Source organism: Callionymus lyra, chromosome 2 (genome assembly GCF_982586985.1).
Source record: "Callionymus lyra chromosome 2, fCalLyr1.hap1.1, whole genome shotgun sequence".
NCBI classification, from domain to species: Eukaryota; Metazoa; Chordata; class Actinopteri; order Syngnathiformes; family Callionymidae; genus Callionymus; species Callionymus lyra.
The window spans coordinates 2,809,563-2,833,975 of NC_141819.1; the positions used below are offsets into that span (position 1 = coordinate 2,809,563).

General features: G+C 39.1%; 2 protein-coding genes across 2 annotated transcripts; one reads left to right on the plus strand and one right to left on the minus strand.

Annotated features, from left to right (window-relative positions):
• Positions 1-31: 31 nt before the first annotated feature.
• micos13 (mitochondrial contact site and cristae organizing system subunit 13) lies at positions 32-6,297 on the plus strand. Its single transcript, XM_087783236.1, has 4 exons — positions 32-289; positions 1,466-1,622; positions 3,779-3,836; positions 5,773-6,297. The coding sequence occupies exons 1-4, from the start codon at positions 261-263 to the stop codon at positions 5,868-5,870; spliced, it is 342 nt and encodes a 113-aa protein (XP_087639362.1). The 5' UTR covers positions 32-260; the 3' UTR covers positions 5,871-6,297.
• LOC148085070 (spindlin-Z-like) lies at positions 6,120-24,330 on the minus strand. Its single transcript, XM_087783235.1, has 5 exons — positions 24,205-24,330; positions 23,699-23,738; positions 19,119-19,366; positions 14,678-14,911; positions 6,120-7,172 (listed from the first exon to the last, which is right to left on the minus strand). Exons 2-5 carry the CDS (start codon positions 23,716-23,718, stop codon positions 6,967-6,969), a joined length of 708 nt encoding a protein of 235 aa, XP_087639361.1. The 5' UTR covers positions 23,719-23,738; positions 24,205-24,330; the 3' UTR covers positions 6,120-6,966.
• Between the last annotated feature and the right edge of the window lie 83 nt (positions 24,331-24,413).

Genomic DNA, 24,413 nt, shown 5'->3' on the forward strand with positions numbered 1-24,413 from the left:
CGCCTTTCTTTTCTTCGTTATAAAATAAAAATAAATTGTGTAGTTTTATTCAGATGGAAACACGTCGTGAAATGCGTTATTTTAAAAACAGTTTTGAGTAAATAAATAAATATATAAAATAAGCACCGGAAACCGATGACAAAGGGAAGAAAAAAAAGGCCGGAACTTTATCAACACCTTCTCCGTTGACAGGACACACGGCTGTCCTTCACTCACTTTTCAGGTCAACATTTGTGACTCGTTCTGAGGAGAAACGAAAGATGGCAGCGAAGATCTGGCCAGTCCTGAAGTAAGCATTGAGAATATTATTATTCGCTATAAAGTAACACCATCTGTTTCCCCGCATTGACGCGCATTGCTAGGAGAAGCTAGGCTAGGCTAGTCTAAGCTAAGCTAAGCTAAGCTAGCTGTCACCGATGCTAAACAAATGTTTGCAAACATTGTTACAAACGATGATGGTTTGAGAGAAAATGTACAGTTAAACTTTTATATTTACACTCCTAATGTGCATTTAATGAAGACGTTTTTACTTGACAGGTAGCGTTTGTCCTTCAAGAGTCATGACCATAGAATAATTTTGTTTTGTTGTGAATATAGTGTGTGTGTGTGTGTGTGTGGGGGGTTGTGTGTAAAATGTTAATTATTTGATTTATTTGAGCAGGTTTATCAAGGCAGGTCTTGTATGACGATTTCAGGGATAAGTATTAAGTTATGGAGAATTAAAACTGAAAGTGAAAATGGTCAACTTCCTAAAACTAAACTAATAGTTGAGTATTTGACCCTTTTTGCTGAATCCGACATTCAAAATTACAATTTGCTAAATATTTATTCTATTTGTAAAAGGTTGGTGACATTGGAAGTCTTGCTAAACAAAGAAACTGGAAATTTCATCATGTAATTATGTCAATAATCAATTAAAAAACATTAAATTAGAAATAAATGTCTCTGAAATACACACAGTATTTGTTTAAAAGCCCAGATTGATATCAAGTTGTGTAGATGTACAGTAATGGAACCATAATCCACATTTACGCTGTATTTTTAATCAATTCAATTCATGCGTGTCTAATAAAACTACGTGTTAATCGATCAATTTTAAATATATTTGTCATATAAATGAACAACTTATTTTATTCTCGGGATTCAAATCAATATTTTTCTGTCCTCGGATGTGTTGTCGAGTGAAAACTCTTTGATTTGCGGCGCCTGTGCTCGACGAATCCAAACGTTTCTATACGTCTGATGAACGAGGAACGTGTGTGTTCATTGTCGTCGCTATCGTTGTGTAGTCGTGGTGAAAACGGCGAGAACACGGTTGAACGGTGAACGACGGCGGCAGATGTTCTAATCCTGCCGTGAAATGAAATGTGAAACAGTTTCCCGTAGGAGACCTTCAGAGGATCAATAAAGTTGATCTATCTATACGATTGACGATACACACACTCACACAACCTGTGTTTTCCAGACTGGCCACCAAGGTGAGCGTCGCAGGCGGAGCTCTGTACGTCACCTACGACTCGGGTCTGCTGGGCAACAGCGAGGAAGGATCTCTGGCTCTGCAGAAGGCCAGAGCAGCCGTTCCTCCAGCGGTGCAGGAGTGGATGAAGTACTTGGGCCTGGAGGTACACACGCAGTATTACTACGTTCACTGGTTCTTGTTTTGGTTTCACTGTTGGTTAAAAATGTAGGAAGAAAAAAAACAGTACGTTTGTACTGCGGACATTTCTAAAGATAAAGTTTACTGGCTCTGGAATCTTATCTCCTGGTGTAGCAAGACCGCGATGATAAATACTTTATCTTTATTGGCCAATCTTGGCTCGACATGTGCGTGAACAGAAAAGTGTGTCAGTCGTATTACGAACACGATATGAGCTGCTTCTCATGGTGACGTGTGCAGCAACCAGGGCTGAACGATTAATGGCATTTGAGATAAAAAAAAATGCGATTTATTATATCGCGATTTAATTTTATGTCCGTTTCATTTTCCAGCCGTCGTGTAGTCGCGTGACTTCAATGAAAGAAACAGAATAAAGTGTTTTCAACACGTATACATTCTGAAAACATGTGTGTGTATGTGTGTGTTCTGCTGTCGTGTTTGTGTGTTAATTGTTACTCTGTACAATCGCACAATTCAAACTGTAAATGATAGTTTCTTAACGTGTCTCACAGGAGATTCACTTAAACGCAGTAAGAAAAGAACGAGTGATTTCACTTTTCTTTACTCTGTACTGAAGTTTGTGTGATTTATTATGAATATAAATGCTCGCATCACACTTTTAGCACATTTTTGCAGGAGTTTTTAAAGTATTTGCAGGGAATATATTGTGTGGGTTTACTCCAGACACTCCGGTTTCCTCCCACAGTCCAAAAACACACAGAGGTTGATTGAGAACTTGAGGGAAATTGTCCGTAGGTACGAGTGTGTGTGTGAGTGGTTGTCTGTCTTTGTGTGTCCTGAGACAGACTGGCATCCTGTCCAGGGTGTCCCCTGCCTCTCGCCCTATGATACTGGGATAGACTCCAGTCTCCCCGCGACCCCAGTGAGGGATAAAGCGATAGAAAATTAATGAATGAAAAAGTAACTAAATTAATCTTCTCCCTTTATTTCAATGTATGTTTAATTTGCTTTAATAATAATAATTAATCCTAAAGAATACTTTAATAAACTTATCTTAACAATCACCAAGAAATACATTTTACTTTGCAGTAAATTATTTATTGCATTAGAGAAAAAAATGAATAAAAAAGGACATATTTTATCGCAATATTTAGGAAAATAATAACAATTATATATATTTTTCAATGATGGTTCAGCTCTAGTAACAACATTGTTTCTTGACTACAGACCGACTGTGGAATATTTAAAACAATGGTCTTTATTATACGTCTTTATAAGTCTTTTTCTCTTCTTTTCGCACACAAATCGAACTAAAGGCATTGAAAATAATTAACATTTGCTCTTTACCTACAAACTGATGAACGACACGAGTAAACACAGACTTAATGAGAGAAAATAACGATGATTTTTTTTAATCACCATTAAATATTTAGACTATTTATTACACTTTCATGGAACTCAGTGTTTCATCGTTTAGATCAGGTTCAGTTATATTTCCTCGTTATAAACCGCGACTGTTATTAGGGACGAATAAAGAATTTAAAAACAATTTTAATATAAATAAATGATCTTAGTTCTTAATTTAATTGTATAGAATTTTATTATAATTTTATTGTAAGATTCTAAAAGAATACATTTATTTTAATTTTAATACTTATTTTTATTATTTGAAATACATTTTATTCAGAAATATTATAAATGGAAAGAATAGAACAAAAGCCCATAGAAAGGACAAATAAAGGAGAAAAAGGATAAACAAACAAAGATATTTAGGAAAATATTTCTTCACAAATGCATGATAAAGAAATGACTTTAAGACTTGTGGTAAATAAATTGTTTAATATTTAATTTGATATACATTTTATGTGAAAATAAAATCATATAAAAGCACAGGAAAAAAAACAATATTCAAACAAAGATCTTTAGGAAAATATGTGTTTGGTTGAACTTGTCATAGTATCGGTGGATGTTAAACACATTAATAAAGGTTTTATTTTAACTGATCCTGCTGCACAGATGGATTATATTATCATCCGACTCTTAAAATAGCATTTTTATCACTTGTATTTATTTCTATTTTTCGCTATTTCTGGGAGGAAAGTGATACGATCGTTCATTGTTGCACGTTTTGAACACAAAATAATCAAAATCTCTTCACAGGCTCAACTTCCAACACTTCCTCAGGTTGAATTCTCACCTGTCAAGGCCTGGAATTCAGGTAAAAATAATCTCAATTCAAATCTATACAAAGTATTGATCAAATGGTTCCTGAAGCTTGAAAGACTTTTCATTAGAGCTGCACGATATATTGAAAAAAAGGTTTCGATATCGCGATATTGTCACGTGCGATATTCATATTTAAAACATGTGATAAATCATAATTTTGTATTTTATAAATCAATCATTTCGACCAATCGGTGTCACGTTCTGTAAAGTTGTCAATTTATACTTCTATGTCTCGTTGTTGTTTACGTCTCCGTCCGTCTGTGAACTGTTAGGCTGGGTTGCTATGACGACGCATCTTGGCTCAGTATATCCAGTGAAGTAATACTAACTTATGATCTAGTCAAACACTAGTGATCCAGTGAAGTAATACTAACTTATGATCTAGTCAAACACTAGTGATCCAGTGAAGTAATACCAACTTATGATCTAGTCAAACACTAGTGATCCAGTGAAGTAATACTAACTTATGATCTAGTCAAACACTAGTGATCCAGTGAAGTAATACTAACTTATGATCTAGTCAAACACTAGTGATCCAGTGAAGTAATACTAACTTATGATCTAGTCAAACACTAGTGATCCAGTGAAGTAATACTAACTTATGATCTAGTCAAACACTAGTGATCCAGTGAAGTAATACCAACTTATGATCTAGTCAAACACTAGTGATCCAGTGAAGTAATACTAACTTATGATCTAGTCAAACACTAGTGATCCAGTGAAGTAATACTAACTTATGATCTAGTCAAACACTAGTGATCCAGTGAAGTAATACTAACTTATGATCTAGTCAAACACTAGTGATCCAGTGAAGTAATACTAACTTATGATCTAGTCAAACACTAGTGATCCAGTGAAGTAATACTAACTTATGATCTAGTCAAACACTAGTGATCCAGTGAAGTAATACTAACTTATGATCTAGTCAAACACTAGTGATCCAGTGAAGTAATACTAACTTATGATCTAGTCAAACACTAGTGATCCAGTGAAGTAATACTAACTTATGATCTAGTCAAACACTAGTGATCCAGTGAAGTAATACTAACTTATGATCTAGTCAAACACTAGTGATCCAGTGAAGTAACAAGCTAAGTTGTTAGCGTCATTTATAAAGTGTTATGTGTGCGTCTTCACCGTATGCTAACAAGCTAAGTTGTTAGCGTCATTTATAAAGTGTTATGTGTGCGTCTTCACCGTATGCTAACAAGCTAAGTTGTTAGCATCATTTATAAAGTGTTGTGTGCGTCTTCACCGTATGCTAACAAGCTAAGTTGTTAGCATCATTTATAAAGTGTTACGTGTCCGTCTTCACCGTATGCTAACGAGCTAAGTTGTTAGCATCATTTATAAAGTGTTATGTGTGCGTCTTCACCGTATGCTAACGAGCTAAGTTGTTAGCATCATTTATAAAGTGTTATGTGTGCGTCTTCACCGTATGCTAACGAGCTAAGTTGTTAGCATCATTTATAAAGTGTTATGTGTGCGTCTTCACCGTATGCTAACGAGCTAAGTTGTTAGCATCATTTATAAAGTGTTAGGTGTGTGTGTACAAGGATTTATTATTGATTTGGTGATATCACGACGCGCCGGCGGCTCCTCTCTGATGTCGCTCAGTTTCACAGGATACCGATGCAAGTCCCGCGAGACTGAGCGTTATATCTGTGTTTTCCTTCTTTAAACCTCCGGACCTTCACTACAGTACTCATGGCTACATTTTTAGGTGAAAGAAAAAAATATCGCATTAATATTGATATTGTAATTTAAGACGCCGATATCGAATATCGCACTTATTTCCAATATCGTGCAGCTCTACCTTTCATGATCCAAACAAGTGGAAGTTAAGATCGACATCGATGTTTGGATTAAAGAAACTTTTATCTCGACCCTCAGTGTCAATCACAGCCTTGATGTTTCCTGTGTTGCAGGCGTACGTTGGACGATATCTTCTCTCTCTGAAGCTCCGACAAAAGCCACTCAGTACTCGGACCAGGGACTGCACTACCTTAAAGACCTCGTCAAGTAGCCTCTTACGAAGGCCTGGTTGTTTTTTGTCCCCCCCCCCCCACGGTGCACCTGTAGAGAGACGTTATCAAAGGAACATCTACGAGCGAGAACCCGGTGTTCACTGAAGGACGTGTTAGAATTGTACATAAAGTCTATTTTTAAACCTTGTTTTGTTTCGTTCACAATAGAATCGTGTTGAACATCTCGAGTCTAAACATCATTTAAAACAAACAAACAAACGTCTAATTTATCCAATCAAAGAAATGACAAAAGTGCAAAATATTTATTACGCATGACAGAATGTTGACGTTGCTACAATCTTCAGAACCCGCGAGTCCAAGAGTCCAGACCCGGAAGCGAGGAAACGCAGGAAGCACGTTTACGAACACGAACGACGTGTGTGTGTGTGTGTGTGTGTGGAATGAAATAAAACCTGCACTGATGAAGCGTCTGTTTGTTCAGAGGCGACGACCAAGTCATGCAACGGTACACGAGTCACGCTAAATACATGTGAATGCGACACGTGTCGGATCCATGCGTGAAGCATTTTTTATTGAAGAGAAAAAAAAAAAAAAGCTGTTTCTAGACACAAACTTTATCCAATAAAGTGCTGCCCATGTGACCACAGAAGCCCGACATGCATCCACGTTCTAACAAAATAAATTCTCTCCCGTCTTTGGAGACGATTCCGTCGTATTATTAAAATAATATCCGACCTTGGAGCACCTGCGATGTTTGGGATCAACATCTCGACACCACGAGCCTGGAGGCACTTCATGACTTGAGGGGAATTTAACAGGCAGCTTTTTTTTTCTTCATTAACCCTCAGCATGAGGTTGTTGTTTTTTTTTATCCACGTGTGAAAACAAAGATTTTTTCAAAGTCCATCCGTGTTTTTTGCCGACGTTTCCGAACGAGTGCGAACTAAGAAGCGGGAGACTTGGAGTGAAACTCTTATCGCGGGAACTAAACGAAGCGATGGATCCTCGTGTCCGGACGAACACCCGGAGAGTAAAGCGTTACCTTCGAGACCCTGTTGCGACCCTGTTGCGACGCGTCCGTCGACGGACGACGGGACGAGAACGAGCGTCTCTCGGCCTCATCCGTCCCTCGCTCTAGTTGGTCTTGACCAGGTCGTAGACGTGGATGTGAAAGTCATCGTCGTACTTGATGTAGTAGACCGAGGGCTTGGCCGGGACCTGGTAGATGACCAGACCCGTCCTCTTCACGTTCTTGTCCGTCACGTACTCCACCTGCTTCCCCACCAGACTCTCCGTCTCCTCGCCGGGTTTCCTGTCGGCCGGCAGCAGGTGCTTGTTCTCTGGAGGGAGAGACGGTCGGTCAAGATGTATCGTCCAGAGATTCATCAACACGTCGCTTCTTTATTTCTATCATTTTCTTCTCGACTTCTGGTCCAAATAAACCAATTCTATTCATTTTTTATCATGACATGTGTCTCAAACACACACTTCTCTTAGTACGTACACTATCCTGATGATACTAACCAGTGCAGTAACTAGTAACTAATCCTCCACAGATAGTATGTCTCAAAAATACTTCTCTTAGTACACTAGAAGTTAGTATCATCAGGATAGTGTACGTACTAACTAGTAACTACTCCTCCACAGATAGTATGTCTCAAACATACTTCTCTTAGTACACTAGAAGTTAGTATCATGAGGATAGTGTACGTACTAACTAGTAACTAATCCTCCACAGATAGTATGTCTCAAACATACTTCTCTTAGTATACTAGAAGTTAGTATCATCAGGATAGTGTACGTACTAACTAGTAACTAATCCTCCACAGATAGTATGTCTCAAACATACTTCTCTTAGTATACTAGAAGTTAGTATCATCAGGATAGTGTACGTACTAACTAGTAACTAATCCTCCACAGATAGTATGTCTCAAACATACTTCTCTTAGTACACTAGAAGTTAGTATCATCAGGATAGTGTACGTACTAACTAGTAACTAATCCTCCACAGATAGTATGTCTCAAACATACTTCTCTTAGTATACTAGAAGTTAGTATCATCAGGATAGTGTACGTACTAACTAGTAAATAATCCTCCACAGATAGTATGTCTCAAACATACTTCTCTTAGTACACTAGAAGTTAATATCATCAGGATAGTGTACGTACTAACTAGTAACTAATCCTCCACAGATAGTATGTCTCAAACATACTTCTCTTAGTATACTAGAAGTTAGTATCATCAGGATAGTGTACGTACTAACTAGTAACTAATCCTCCACAGATAGTATGTCTCAAACTTACTTCTCTTAGTATACTAGAAGTTAGTATCATCAGGATAGTGTATGTACTAACTAGTAACTAATCCTCCACAAATAGTATGTCTCAAACATACTTCTCTTAGTATACTAGAAGTTAGTATCATCAGGATAGTGTACGTACTAACTAGTAACTAATCCTCCACAAATAGTATGTCTCAAACATACTTCTCTTAGTATACTAGAAGTTAGTATCATCAGGATAGTGTATGTACTAACTAGTAACTAATCCTCCACAGATAGTATGTCTCAAACATACTTCTCTTAGTACACTAGAAGTTAGTATCATCAGGATAGTGTACGTACTAACTAGTAAATAATCCTCCACAGATAGTATGTCTCAAACATACTTCTCTTAGTACACTAGAAGTTAGTATCATGAGGATAGTGTACGTACTAACTAGTAACTAATCCTCCACAGATAGTATGTCTCAAACATACTTCTCTTAGTACACTAGAAGTTAGTATCATCAGGATAGTGTACGTACTAACTAGTAACTAATCCTCCACAGATAGTATGTCTCAAACATACTTCTCTTAGTACACTAGAAGTTAGTATCATCAGGATAGTGTATGTACTAACTAGTAACTAATCCTCCACAAATAGTATGTCTCAAACATACTTCTCTTAGTATACTAGAAGTTAGTATCATCAGGATAGTGTACGTACTAACTAGTAACTAATCCTCCACAGATAGTATGTCTCAAACATACTTCTCTTAGTACACTAGAAGTTAGTATCATCAGGATAGTGTACGTACTAACTAGTAAATAATCCTCCACAGATAGTATGTCTCAAACATACTTCTCTTAGTACACTAGAAGTTAGTATCATCAGGATAGTGTACGTACTAACTAGTAACTAATCCTCTACAGATAGTATGTCTCAAACATACTTCTCTTAGTATACTAGAAGTTAGTATCATCAGGATAGTGTATGTACTAACTAGTAACTAATCCTCCACAGATAGTATGTCTCAAACATACTTCTCTTAGTATACTAGAAGTTAGTATCATCAGGATAGTGTATGTACTAACTAGTAACTAATCCTCCACAAATAGTATGTCTCAAACATACTTCTCTTAGTACACTAGAAGTTAGTATCATCAGGATAGTGTACGTACTAACTAGTAACTAATCCTCCACAGATAGTATGTCTCAAACATACTTCTCTTAGTACACTAGAAGTTAGTATCATCAGGATAGTGTACGTACTAACTAGTAACTAATCCTCCACAGATAGTATGTCTCAAACATACTTCTCTTAGTATACTAGAAGTTAGTATCATCAGGATAGTGTACGTACTAACTAGTAACTAATCCTCCACAGATAGTATGTCTCAAACATACTTCTCTTAGTACACTAGAAGTTAATATCATCAGGATAGTGTACGTACTAACTAGTAACTAATCCTCCACAGATAGTATGTCTCAAACATACTTCTCTTAGTATACTAGAAGTTAGTATCATCAGGATAGTGTACGTACTAACTAGTAAATAATCCTCCACAGATAGTATGTCTCAAACATACTTCTCTTAGTACACTAGAAGTTAGTATCATCAGGATAGTGTACGTACTAACTAGTAACTAATCCTCCACAGATAGTATGTCTCAAACATACTTCTCTTAGTACACTAGAAGTTAGTATCATCAGGATAGTGTACGTACTAACTAGTAACTAATCCTCCACAGATAGTATGTCTCAAACATACTTCTCTTAGTACACTAGAAGTTAGTATCATCAGGATAGTGTACGTACTAACTAGTAACTAATCCTCCACAGATAGTATGTCTCAAACATACTTCTCTTAGTATACTAGAAGTTAGTATCATCAGGATAGTGTATGTACTAACTAGTAACTAATCCTCCACAGATAGTATGTCTCAAACATACTTCTCTTAGTATACTAGAAGTTAGTATCATCAGGATAGTGTATGTACTAACTAGTAACTAATCCTCCACAAATAGTATGTCTCAAACATACTTCTCTTAGTATACTAGAAGTTAGTATCATCAGGATAGTGTACGTACTAACTAGTAACTAATCCTCCACAGATAGTATGTCTCAAACATACTTCTCTTAGTACACTAGAAGTTAGTATCATCAGGATAGTGTACGTACTAACTAGTAACTAATCCTCCACAGATAGTATGTCTCAAACATACTTCTCTTAGTACACTAGAAGTTAGTATCATCAGGATAGTGTACGTACTAACTAGTAACTAATCCTCCACAGATAGTATGTCTCAAACATACTTCTCTTAGTATACTAGAAGTTAGTATCATCAGGATAGTGTACGTACTAACTAGTAACTAATCCTCCACAGATAGTATGTCTCAAACATACTTCTCTTAGTATACTAGAAGTTAGTATCATCAGAAGGGGGAACGTACTAACTAGTAACTAATCCTCCACACATAGTATGTCTCAAACATACTTCTCTTAGTACACTAGAAGTTAGTATCATCAGGATAGTGTACGTACTAACTAGTAAATAATCCTCCACAGATAGTATGTCTCAAATCACATACTTCTCTTAGTATACTAGAAGTTAGTATCATCAGGATAGTGTACGTACTAACTAGTAACTAATTCTCCACAGATAGTATGTCTCAAACATACTTCTCTTAGTATACTAGAAGTTAGTATCATCAGGATAGTGTACGTACTAACTAGTAAATAATCCTCCACAGATAGTATGTCTCAAACATACTTCTCTTAGTATACTAGAAGTTAGTATCATCAGGATAGTGTACGTACTAACTAGTAAATAATCCTCCACAGATAGTTTGTCTCAAATCAAACTCTGCTGCTACACACTAACAGAAAATGACGCGACAGCTTCTTCTACTACTATTTAAGGATGATTTCAAGCAGCTGTAGGAACACTATCGCCACCTGCTGGCAGCACGTTTGGTTTCAAGAAATATGAGAAATATTGACTTGATATTTACGCCGGTATCAGTATGTATGTCATCCTCTTACTGCTGCTGAAAATGCACCTGGGAGTATATATATATATCTATATATATCTATATATATAGATAGATATATATATATCTATCTATATATATAGATAGATATATATATATAATATATATCTAGCTATATAGATAGATAGATGTATATATAATATATATCTATATCGTCCAGATTTCAGAGAAACTTTATAAAGTAATAAAGTGTAAAACATGGTCATGATGAGAAGTTACTGCGTCTTGAAGAACATTCACTACATGACACCAGAGTTGATACTAGTTGATGTTTAATGACACCAGAGTTGATACTAGTTGATGTTTAACGACACCAGAGTTGATACTAGTTGATGTTTAACGACACCAGAGTTGATACTAGTTGATGTTTAATGACACCAGAGTTGATACTAGTTGATGTTTAACGACACCAGAGTTGATACTAGTTGATGTTTAACGACACCAGAGTTGATACTAGTTGATGTTTAACGACACCAGAGTTGATACTAGTTGATGTTTAACGACACCAGAGTTGATACTAGTTGATGTTTAACGACACCAGAGTTGATACTAGTTGATGTTTAATGACACCAGAGTTGATACTAGTTGATGTTTAATGACACCAGAGTTGATACTAGTTGATGTTTAATGACACCAGAGTTGATACTAGTTGATGTTTAATGACACCAGAGTTGATACTAGTTGATGTATAATGACACCAGAGTTGATACTAGTTGATGTTTAATGACACCAGAGTTGATACTAGTTGATGTTTAATGACACCAGAGTTGATACTAGTTGATGTTTAATGACACCAGAGTTGATACTAGTTGATGTTTAATGACACCAGAGTTGATACTAGTTGATGTTTAACGACACCAGAGTTGATACTAGTTGATGTTTAACGACACCAGAGTTGATACTAGTTGATGTTTAACGACACCAGAGTTGATACTAGTTGATGTTTAACGACACCAGAGTTGATACTAGTTGATGTTTAACGACACCAGAGTTGATACTAGTTGATGTTTAACGACACCAGAGTTGATACTAGTTGATGTTTAACGACACCAGAGTTGATACTAGTTGATGTTTAACGACACCAGAGTTGATACTAGTTGATGTTTAATGACACCAGAGTTGATACTAGTTGATGTTTAATGACACCAGAGTTGATACTAGTTGATGTTTAATGACACCAGAGTTGATACTAGTTGATGTTTAATGACACCAGAGTTGATACTAGTTGATGTTTAATGACACCAGAGTTGATACTAGTTGATGTTTAATGACACCAGAGTTGATACTAGTTGATGTTTAATGACACCAGAGTTGATACTAGTTGATGTTTAATGACACCAGAGTTGATACTAGTTGATGTTTAATGACACCAGAGTTGATACTAGTTGATGTTTAATGACACCAGAGTTGATACTAGTTGATGTTTAATGACACCAGAGTTGATACTAGTTGATGTTTAATGACACCAGAGTTGATACTAGTTGATGTTTAATGACACCAGAGTTGATACTAGTTGATGTTTAATGACACCAGAGTTGATACTAGTTGATGTTTAATGACACCAGAGTTGATACTAGTTGATGTTTAACGACACCAGAGTTGATACTAGTTGATGTTTAACGACACCAGAGTTGATACTAGTTGATGTTTAACGACACCAGAGTTGATACTAGTTGATGTTTAACGACACCAGAGTTGATACTAGTTGATGTTTAACGACACCAGAGTTGATACTAGTTGATGTTTAACGACACCAGAGTTGATACTAGTTGATGTTTAACGACACCAGAGTTGATACTAGTTGATGTTTAACGACACCAGAGTTGATACTAGTTGATGTTTAACGACACCAGAGTTGATACTAGTTGATGTTTAATGACACCAGAGTTGATACTAGTTGATGTTTAATGACACCAGAGTTGATACTAGTTGATGTATAATGACACCAGAGTTGATACTAGTTGATGTTTAATGACACCAGAGTTGATACTAGTTGATGTTTAATGACACCAGAGTTGATACTAGTTGATGTTTAATGACACCAGAGTTGATACTAGTTGATGTTTAATGACACCAGAGTTGATACTAGTTGATGTTTAATGACACCAGAGTTGATACTAGTTGATGTTTAATGACACCAGAGTTGATCAGTGGTTGAACTTGAAGGAATTTAATGTCTTGTAAGACTTTATAAGCATCATCAGAAACCACGGAAATAAAAATATTGAACAGCGACTTCTCATCGACTTTTGCCCGAAGCAAACGTCTCTTTCTGAAGTTGTAACATGATCTGCACAGAAGTAAAATTAAATTAAATTATTTTTTATTAAATCCTTAAGAAATCCTTCCAGACTGTTGCTACTAAGCTTTGGAACCATCTCTGTGTTTGATGATCTACTGACTCCTTCAAGAAACATCTCTGTGTTTGATGATCTACTGACTCCTTCAAGAAACATCTGTGTTTGATGATCTACTGACTCCTTCAAGAAACATCTGTGTTTGATGATCTACTGACTCCTTCAAGAAACATGTTTGTTTGATGATCTACTGACTCCTTCAAGAAACATGTGTGTTTGATGATCTACTGACTCCTTCAAGAAACATCTGTGTTTGATGATCTACTGACTCCTTCAAGAAACATCTGTGTTTGATGATCTACTGACTCCTTCAAGAAACATCTGTGTTTGATGATCTACTGACTCCTTCAAGAAACATCTGTGTTTGATGATCTACTGACTCCTTCAAGAAACATCTGTGTTTGATGATCTACTGACTCCTTCAAGAAACATCTGTGTTTGATGATCTACTGACTCCTTCAAGAAACATCTGTGTTTGATGATCTACTGACTCCTTCAAGAAACATCTGTGTTTGATGATCTACTGACTCCTTCAAGAAACATCTTAAGAAACTTTTATTTGAGCTTTTCCTTGATTCTCTGAGACTCCTGTGTTTGTCTCGGGATTATCTTGATCTTTAAAGTATATACTTTATTGAATATTGTTTTGATTGTTTAAGTGCTTTGTGACCCTGGTCTGGAAAAGCTCTATAAATATAAATTACTTACTTACTTACTAATAAATGTTACCATAGAGTTTGAGTTTTATTCACCACGGGTTCCCATTTTAGGACTTTTGAAAGTAATAACGCCAATTGAGACCTCGTTTTCTAGATTCATGAATTTAGAGCTTTTTAAGACTTTTCAAGGATCAAAGAAAACCCTGGAAAGCAAGCCTTGAGTCTTCAGGTCTGTCATGTTGCCAGCTCTCTAAAGCGAGGGCCCTCCCATAACCCCCGTGAATGTTCCTCCAGAACCAGCCCCGAGTTCTGACACCGTTGCAGCTGGTCTAGTCCTAAAAGTCAAGCTTCCCCTGAGGCTGTTCCTGCAGGAGAACATGAGGAGTTGACGGTTCAGATCCCGAACCACAGAGTGCTTCAATGGGTTCTGTGTCTCCGTGGCAACCAAAGGTCACACACAGTGGTCCCGCTTCAGGACCGGATCGGTCACAGTCACGGAGTCTCAACTGTACCTGCTTCGGGCAGAATCCTCAGGTCGCCCTCGGCGTAGTCGTCCCACAGCTGGTACATGTACAGAACCGGGTCCTTCTCGTACGTGATGTAGTACCAGTGGGTCATGATGGGGGCTCTGGAGAGGACCATCCCTCGCCACTCGTTCTTCTCTCCGTCCTCCTTCTCAAACAGATGCTCCACAGCTTTTCCCACCAGCTCCTCGGCCCCCGGAGGAATCCTGATCCTGTTGTTGACTGAGGACAGAAGACACTTTTGAACGTAGGCATTAGTGCAGCGTCAAGAATGTACTGATACAAGGATACGATAGATAGTGATAGTGTAGTAACAAGTATATATGTGTAGTATTGTCCAGTACTTGACTCTGGTGTTGTCATAGTGTAGTAACAAGTATATATGTGTAGTATTGTCCAGTACTTGACTCTGGTGTTGTGATAGTGTAGTAACAAGTATACATGTGTAGTATTGTCCAGTACTTGACTCTGGTGTTGTGATAGTGTAGTAACAAGTATATATGTGTAGTATTGTGGAGTACTTGACTCTGGTGTTGTGATAGTGTAGTAACAAGTACATATGTGTAGTATTGTGGAGTACTTGACTCTGGTGTTGTGATAGTGTAGTAACAAGTATATATGTGTAGTATTGTCCAGTACTTGACTCTGGTGTTGTGATAGTGTAGTAACAAGTATATATGTGTAGTATTGTCCAGTACTTGACTCTGGTGTTGTGATAGAGTAGTAACAAGTATATATGTGTAGTATTGTCCAGTACTTGACTCTGGTGTTGTGATAGTGTAGTAACAAGTATATATGTGTAGTATTGTCCAGTACTTGACTCTGGTGTTGTGATAGTGTAGTAACAAGTATATATGTGTAGTATTGTCCAGTACTTGACTCTGGTGTTGTGATAGTGTAGTAACAAGTATATATGTGTAGTATTGTCCAGTACTTGACTCTGGTGTTGTGATAGAGTAGTAACAAGTATATATGTGTAGTATTGTCCAGTACTTGACTCTGGTGTTGTGATAGTGTAGTAACAAGTATATATGTGTAGTATTGTCCAGTACTTGACTCTGGTGTTGTGATAGAGTAGTAACAAGTATATATGTGTAGTATTGTCCAGTACTTGACTCTGGTGTTGTGATAGTGTAGTAACAAGTATATATGTGTAGTATTGTCCAGTACTTGACTCTGGTGTTGTGATAGAGTAGTAACAAGTATATATGTGTAGTATTGTCCAGTACTTGACTCTGGTGTTGTGATAGTGTAGTAACAAGTATATACGTCTAGTATTGTGGAGTACTTGACTCTGGTGTTGTGATAGTGTAGTAACAAGTATATATGTGTAGTATTGTGGAGTACTTGACTCTGGTGTTGTGATAGTGTAGTAACAAGTATATATGTGTAGTATTGTCCAGTACCTGACTCTGGTGTTGTGATAGTGTAGTAACAAGTATATATGTGTAGTATTGTCCAGTACTTGACTCTGGTGTTGTGATAGTGTAGTAACAAGTATATATGTGTAGTATTGTTCAGTGCTTGACTCTGGTGTTGTGATAGTGTAGTAACAAGTATATATGTGTAGTATTGTCCAGTACTTGACTCTGGTGTTGTGATAGTGTAGTAACAAGTATATACGTCTAGTATTGTGGAGTACTTGACTCTGGTGTTGTGATAGTGTAGTAACAAGTATATATGTGTAGTATTGTGGAGTACTTGACTCTGGTGTTGTGATAGTGTAGTAACAAGTATATATGTGTAGTATTGTCCAGTACCTGACTCTGGTGTTGTGATAGTGTAGTAACAAGTATATATGTGTAGTATTGTCCAGTACTTGACTCTGGTGTTGTGATAGTGTAGTAACAAGTATATATGTGTAGTATTGTTCAGTACCTGACTCTGGTGTTGTGATAGTGTAGTAACAAGTATATATGTGTAGTATTGTTCAGTGCTTGACTCTGGTGTTGTGATAGTGTAGTAACAAGTATATATGTGTAGTATTGTCCAGTACTTGACTCTGGTGTTGTGATAGTGTAGTAACAAGTATATATGTGTAGTATTGTCCAGTACTTGACTCTGGTGTTGTGATAGTGTAGTAACAAGTATATATGTGTAGTATTGTCCAGTACCTGACTCTGGTGTTGTGATAGTGTAGTAACAAGTATATATGTGTAGTATTGTCCAGTACTTGACTCTGGTGTTGTGATAGTGTAGTAACAAGTATATATGTGTAGTATTGTCCAGTACCTGACTCTGGTGTTGTGATAGTGTAGTAACAAGTATATATGGGTAGTATTGTCCAGTACTTGACTCTGGTGTTGTGATAGTGTAGTAACAAGTATATATGTGTAGTATTGTTCAGTGCTTGGCTCTGGTGTTGTGATAGTGTAGTAACAAGTATATATGTGTAGTATTGTCCAGTACTAGACTCTGGTGTTGTGATAGTGTAGTAACAAGTATATATGTGTAGTATTGTTCAGTGCTTGGCTCTGGTGTTGTGATAGTGTAGTAACAAGTATATATGTGTAGTATTGTCCAGTACTTGACTCTGGTGTTGTGATAGTGTAGTAACAAGTATATATGTGTAGTATTGTTCAGTGCTTGGCTCTGGTGTTGTGATAGTGTAGTAACAAGTATATATGTGTAGTATTGTCCAGTACTTGACTCTGGTGTTGTGATAGTGTAGTAACAAGTATATATGTGTAGTATTGTCCAGTACCTGACTCTGGTGTTGTGATAGTGTAGTAACAAGTATATATGGGTAGTATTGTCCAGTACTTGACTCTGGTGTTGTGATAGTGTAGTAACAAGTATATATGTGTAGTATTGTCCAGTACTTGACTCTGGTGTTGTAGTATTTACAGACCACATGACTCTTGATGAAGTCGTAACTACTTTCATTTGTTTTCAAACCAGAATATGTCCAAACATCATCTTAAAAAGCTCATGTTTGTTGATAAAGTACTCTAGCCTATCGTTAAATATCTTCTCTAGTATTCTTGACAGTCGTGTCAGTGTCAAGATCAGTCTGTAGTTGGTCTGTAGTAAACTCATGTGTATCTTGAACAGTGTAATAACTTTCATTCTGGTGGGAAGATAGTTTGGACTGAGAGTTTAAAAGTCAGTTTGGTATCATTCACGTCACTGGATGTTTTGCTACACATGTGTTGTCAATGTGCTTGAATTTCTGTCTCCGTCCTTATCCAAGTGGTCTCAGTGCAGGTGTGACGCCGGGATGACCCTGGCTAGCTGGGTCATGTCTTCCTGCTGTATTTACGGAGGGTAACTCGGTTATTATTGGTCACTTTGTTTAGAAAATCCCATAATTCTTTGTGTTTGATTCACCTTTACTGCTGATATATTGCTGTAGTTCTTTCTTGCTTTTGTTACGGATGTTATTTTGTTTCTGTACCTTTTGGATCTCATTTCTGACTGGACCAGTTTCAAATAGATGAAATACAAATATAAATATAAACTAGTTTCAATGTCTGTATGGATTGTTTTTGTGAGACATGGTTTCACCTCCTTCTTCCGAGTGTGTGTCTTTTTTTCACAGTGTTTGTCGTACAGTGTCGTAAAAGTTTGAAGACATGAATCATACGCTTCATTCACATCTGGCCCGGTACCGGTCCGTGGGTCGTCAGGTACCGAGGCCGCAGAGAAAGGATAAAAAAAATGCATAATCTCTGCTTTTTTAAATTTGTCTCAGTCACAAAGTTTTTGAAAAGTTAGCGGATTCTCTTCTGACATCACGTGATGTTAGCGTGTTAAAGTTAGTAAAACACTTTATACTCATTTCATGGTGCGTCAGTATTTTACCTGTCGTTTTATTTTGAAGGTATGTTTACACGTTACCATAGCGACCAGAGAGCATGATAAAGACAACAGAGCGGATGTTACTTCCTGTTATGTTTCTGGCCTTATGTTACGAGTACGTTGTAAATAAAGTTGTGAAAGATGTTGACGTATTTTTATTATATTGAACATACAATAAACTGGTCATGTTTGTATTTATCGCTCCGGCATGTTCCACTACTTTGGTCGTCACACGTTAACGTCTTTAAAAACACGTTTAGATTCTTAAAAATATGGTTTATTTCAACGCTTTGGTGTCGACATGATGAAAAATATCTCTTATAACGCTCAGTCTCGTCGTCATAGCAACCAGGCATAACAACACAGATCACAGACGGACGGAGACGTAAACAACAACGAGACATAGAAGTACAAATTGACAACTTTACTGAACGTGACACTGATTGGTCGAAGTGTGTATTTAAGAAATGATTGATTTATACAATAAAACATTATAAATTATCACATGTTTTCGATGCAGGATTTTAAAGTTAAAAGCTTTTTAAATGATTATTAACACTGTATCATGAAACGAAGGTCAAAGTGCACAAACGTCTCCTCACAGGTGGTCATAATGTTCTGGACTCACCCACTTGCTCCGCCAGGACCTGCAGACCCGACACCCGCTCGTCCTTGAACAGCTCGATGCCGTAGACGCAGTCGAAGCCGTCGTACTTGACCATGAAGAGCGCCGGGTTGACGTTCAGCCGGTCCAGGACGGTTCCCTTCCATCGGCTCTCGCTGCCCTTCTCGCGCCAGATGTGCTGGATGCGAACTCCCAGAATGCAGTTTGGGTCGGGGGTCGCCGTGTCGCTCAGTTCCCCGCTGCTTCTCTTTCTGGAACAAGTTCATGGAGACGGTTGGACGACAGAACTGCAGCAACATCCGTCGACATCCTTCAACATCCGTCGACATCCTTCAACATCCGTCGACATCCATCAACATCCGTCGACATCCTTCAACATCTATCAAACATCCATCAACATCTGTCAGCATCCATCAACATCTGTCAGCATCCATCAACATCTATCAAACAACCATCGACATCCTTCAACATCCGTCGACATCCTTCAACATCTATCAAACATCCTTCAACATCCGTCGACATCCATCAACATCTGTCAGCATCCATCAACATCTGTCAGCATCCATCAACATCTGTCAGCATCCATCAACATCTATCAAACAACCATCGACATCCTTCAACATCCGTCGACATCCTTCAACATCCATCGACATCTGTCAACATCCGTCAGCATCCATCAACATCCGTCAGCATCCATCAACAACCATCAACAACCGTCAACATCCATCAACAACCATCAACAACCGTCAACATCCATCAACATCCGTCAACAAACGTCAACATCCTTCAACATCCGTCAGCATCTGTCAGCATCCATCAACATCTATCAAACAACCGTCAACATCCTTCAACATCCATTAAACAACAGTCAACATCCGTCAACATCCGTCAACAACCGTCAACAACCGTCAACATCCGTCAACATCCGTCAACATCCATCAAACAACCGTCAACATCTGTCAACATCCGTCAACATCCGTCAACAACTGTCAACATCCGTCAACATCTATCAAACAACCGTCAACATCTATCACACAACCGTCAACAACCGTCAACATCTATCACACAACCGTCAACGTCCTTCAACATCCGTCGGCATCCATCACACAACCGTCAACATCCATCACACAACCGTCAACATCTATCACCGTCAACATCCTTCAACATCCGTCAACATCTATCACACAACCGTCAACATCCGTCGACATCCGTCAACAACCGTCAACATCTATCACACAACCGTCAACATCCGTCAACATCCGTCAACATCTATCACACAACCGTCAACATCCGTCGACATCCGTCAACAACCGTCAACATCTATCACACAACCGGCAACATCCGTCAACATCCGTCAACAACCGTCAACATCCATCACACAACCGTCAACATCTATCACACAACCGTCAACATCTATCACCGTCAACATCCTTCAACATCCGTCGACATGCGTCAACATCCATCAACAACGGTCAACATCCATCACACAACCGTCAACATCTATCACCGTCAACATCCTTCAACATCCGTCGACATGCGTCAACATCCATCAACAACCGTCAACATCCATCACACAACCGTCAACATCTATCACACAACCGTCAACATCTATCACCGTCAACATCCTTCAATATCCGTCGACATCCGTCAACATCCATCAACAACCGTCAACATCCATCACACAACCGTCAACATCTATCACACAACCGTCAACATCTATCACCGTCAACATCCTTCAACATCCGTCGACATGGGTCAACATCCATCAACAACCGTCAACATCTATCACACAACCGTCAACATCTATCACCGTCAACATCCATCAACATCCGTCAACAACCGTAAACATCCATCAACAACCGTCAACATCTATCACACAACCGTCAACATCTATCACCGTCAACATCCTTCAAAATCCGTCGACATGCGTCAACATCCATCAACAACCGTCGACATCCATCACACAACCGTCAACATCTATCACACAACCGTCAACATCTATCACCGTCAACATCCTTCAACATCCGTCGACATGCGTCAACATCCATCAACAACTGTCAACATCCATCAACATCCGTCAACATCCGTCAACATCCATCAACAACCGTCAGCATCTATCACACAAACGTCAACATCTATCACCGTCAACATCCTTCAACATCCGTCGACATGCGTCAACATCCATCAACAACCGTCAACATCCATCACACAACCGTCAACATCTATCACACAACCGTCAACATCTATCACCGTCAACATCCGTCGACATCCGTCAACATATATCACACAACCGTCAACATCCATCAACATCCATCAACAACCGTAAACATCCATCAACAACCGTCAGCATCTATCACGTCAACATCCGTCGACATCCGTCAACATCTATCACACAACCGTCAACATCTATCACCGTCAACATCCGTCAACATCTATCACACAACCGTCAACATCTATCACACAACCGTCAACATCTATCACGTCAACATCCGTCAACATCTATCACACAACCGTCAACATATATCACCGTCAACATCCGTCAACATCTATCACACAACCGTCAACATCTATCACACAACCGTCAACATCCACCAACATCCGTCAACATCCATCAACAACCGTAAACATCCATCAACAAACGTCAACATCCATCACACAACCGTCAACATCTATCACGTCAACATCCGTCGACATCCGTCAACATCTATCACACAACCGTCAACATCCATCAACAACCGTAAACATCCATCAACAACCGTCAGCATCTATCACACAACCGTCAACATCTATCACCGTCAACATCCGTCGACATCTATCACACAACCGTCAACATCCATCAACATCCGTCAACATCCATCAACAACCGTAAACATCCATCAACAACCGTCAGCATCTATCACACAACCGTCAGCATCTATCACCGTCAACATCCGTCGACATCTATCACACAACCGTCAACATCCATCAACATCCGTCAACATCCATCAACAACCGTAAACATCCATCAACATCCGTCAACATCCATCAACAACCGTAAACATCCATCAACAACCGTCATCATCTATCACACAACCGTCAACATCTATCACCGTCAACATCCGTCGACATCTATCACACAACCGTCAACATCCATCAACATCCGTCGACATCTATCACACAACCGTCAACATCCATCAACATCCGTCAACATCCATCAACAACCGTAAACATCCATCAACAACCGTCATCATCTATCACACAACCGTCAAAATCTATCACCGTCAACATCCGTCAACATCTATCACACAACCGTCAACATCCATCAACAACCGTAAACATCCATCAACAACCGTCAACATCCATCACACAACCGTCAACATCCATCACCGTCAACATCCGTCGACAACCGTCAACATCTATCACATAACCGTCAACATCCATCAACATCCGTCAACATCCATCAACAATCGTAAACATCCATCAACAACCGTCAGCATCTATCACACAACCATCAACATCTATCACCGTCAACATCCGTCAACATCTATCACACAACCGTCAACATCCATCAACATCCGTCAACATCTATCAAACAACCATCAATATCCAACAACAACCATCAACAACCACCAACAACCGTCAACATCCGTCAACATCCATCAACAACCGTAAACATCCATCAACAACCGTCAGCATCTATCACCGTCAACATCCTTCAACATCCGTCGACATGCGTCAACATCCATCAACAACCGTCAACATCCATCACACAACCGTCAACATCTATCAACAACCGTAAACATCTATCACACAACCCTCAATATCCAACAACAACCATCAACAACCACCAACAACCGTCAACATCCGTCAACATCCATCAACAACCGTCAACATCCATCACACAACCGTCAACATATATCACCGTCAACATCCATCACACAACCGTCAACATCCGTCAACATCCGTCAACATCTATCACACAACCGTCAACATCCGTCAGCATCTATCACCGTCAACATCCTTCAACATCCGTCGACATGCGTCAACATCCATCAACAACCGTCAACATCCATCACACAACCGTCAACATCTATCAACAACCGTAAACATCTATCACACAACCATCAATATCCAACAACAACCATCAACAACCACCAACAACCGTCAACATCCGTCAACATCCATCAACAACCGTCAACATCCATCACACAACCGTCAACATATATCACCGTCAACATCCATCACACAACCGTCAACATCCGTCAACATCCGTCAACATCTATCACACATCCGTCAACATCCATCACACAACGGTCAACATCTATTACACAACCATCCACATCCGTCGACAACCGTCAACAACCGTCAACATCCATCAACATCCAACAACAACCATCCACATCCGTCAACATCCGTCAAAGTCAATAATCAAAGTGTCGTTTTGTAACTAAACCATGAAAATCTAGTGTTGAAGAAATAAAAAGTTTCACTTTCATTTTGTAAATGGATCCACGTCGACACTTACATTAAAGTAGATAATGATGTTTATGACGATGAATCTGGTTAAACACGTAAAGAACATGTGTAACATGTCGTCAACATACCTGCCTCTTTTCTTGGACATGCCTCAGGAAGGTTCACAGGCTGCAGGTCGGACAAACACAGAGGTCAAAGGTCGACAGGTGAGTTAACGCGTGACGTTCTCAAGCAAAGACGTCGCTGTCATCCTCGGGATGATTGACAGCTGCGGCAGCCAATGGGCGGGCGCGCGCCGCGTTCACTTCCTGTGCATTTCCTGTCAGCACTTCGAGGTCAATGGAAACTAACGTCTCGTGTCTGACGTCATCGTGTCACGAACATGTCACGTCACGGTACCTGACGCGTGACGTCAGAGACACGAGCCGCAGTGTTAGCTTCACAACTTTAGCACCGGCGTTAACGCGATAAAACAGGTGAACGACAACACGTAGCACGAGTGAGCGACGGCGACACGGACTCACAACAACAAACACACAACATGCGTCGAGTGTTGACGCGACGCGACGCGACGGTCGTCGATGACACCTCGACACCAAACTACAAACTCGCTCTCGACGCGTCCATGTCTCACCTGAGCGTGAATCTCATGTCAACAACCGGCTGCGTTTCCACGAGAGAAACGTTGACACTCGCGCGGATCATGTCAAGTCTCGCGAAACCTGTGGAAACGGAAGATACAGTGGGAGGGAGAAAAGACTCGATGTCCCAGGGAGCCTTGCGCGGCGTTTTCCCGCGGTTCAGGGCGGAAGTGTTTGTCGTCATGACGTCAGTCAGAGGAAG

Coding starts and splice junctions, on each gene's coding strand:
- LOC148085070 (XM_087783235.1), bottom strand. CDS start 23,718: ATGTCCAAGAAAAGAGGCAG. Junction 19,367..23,698: donor ATGTCCAAGAAAAGAGGCAG/GTATGTTGACGA, acceptor AACTTGTTCCAG/AAAGAGAAGCAGCGGGGAAC. Junction 7,173..14,677: donor GAGGATTCTGCCCGAAGCAG/GTACAGTTGAGA, acceptor CTCTCCCTCCAG/AGAACAAGCACCTGCTGCCG.
- micos13 (XM_087783236.1), top strand. CDS start 261: ATGGCAGCGAAGATCTGGCCAGTCCTGAA. Junction 290..1,465: donor AAGATCTGGCCAGTCCTGAA/GTAAGCATTGAG, acceptor TGTGTTTTCCAG/ACTGGCCACCAAGGTGAGCG. Junction 1,623..3,778: donor TGAAGTACTTGGGCCTGGAG/GTACACACGCAG, acceptor ATCTCTTCACAG/GCTCAACTTCCAACACTTCC.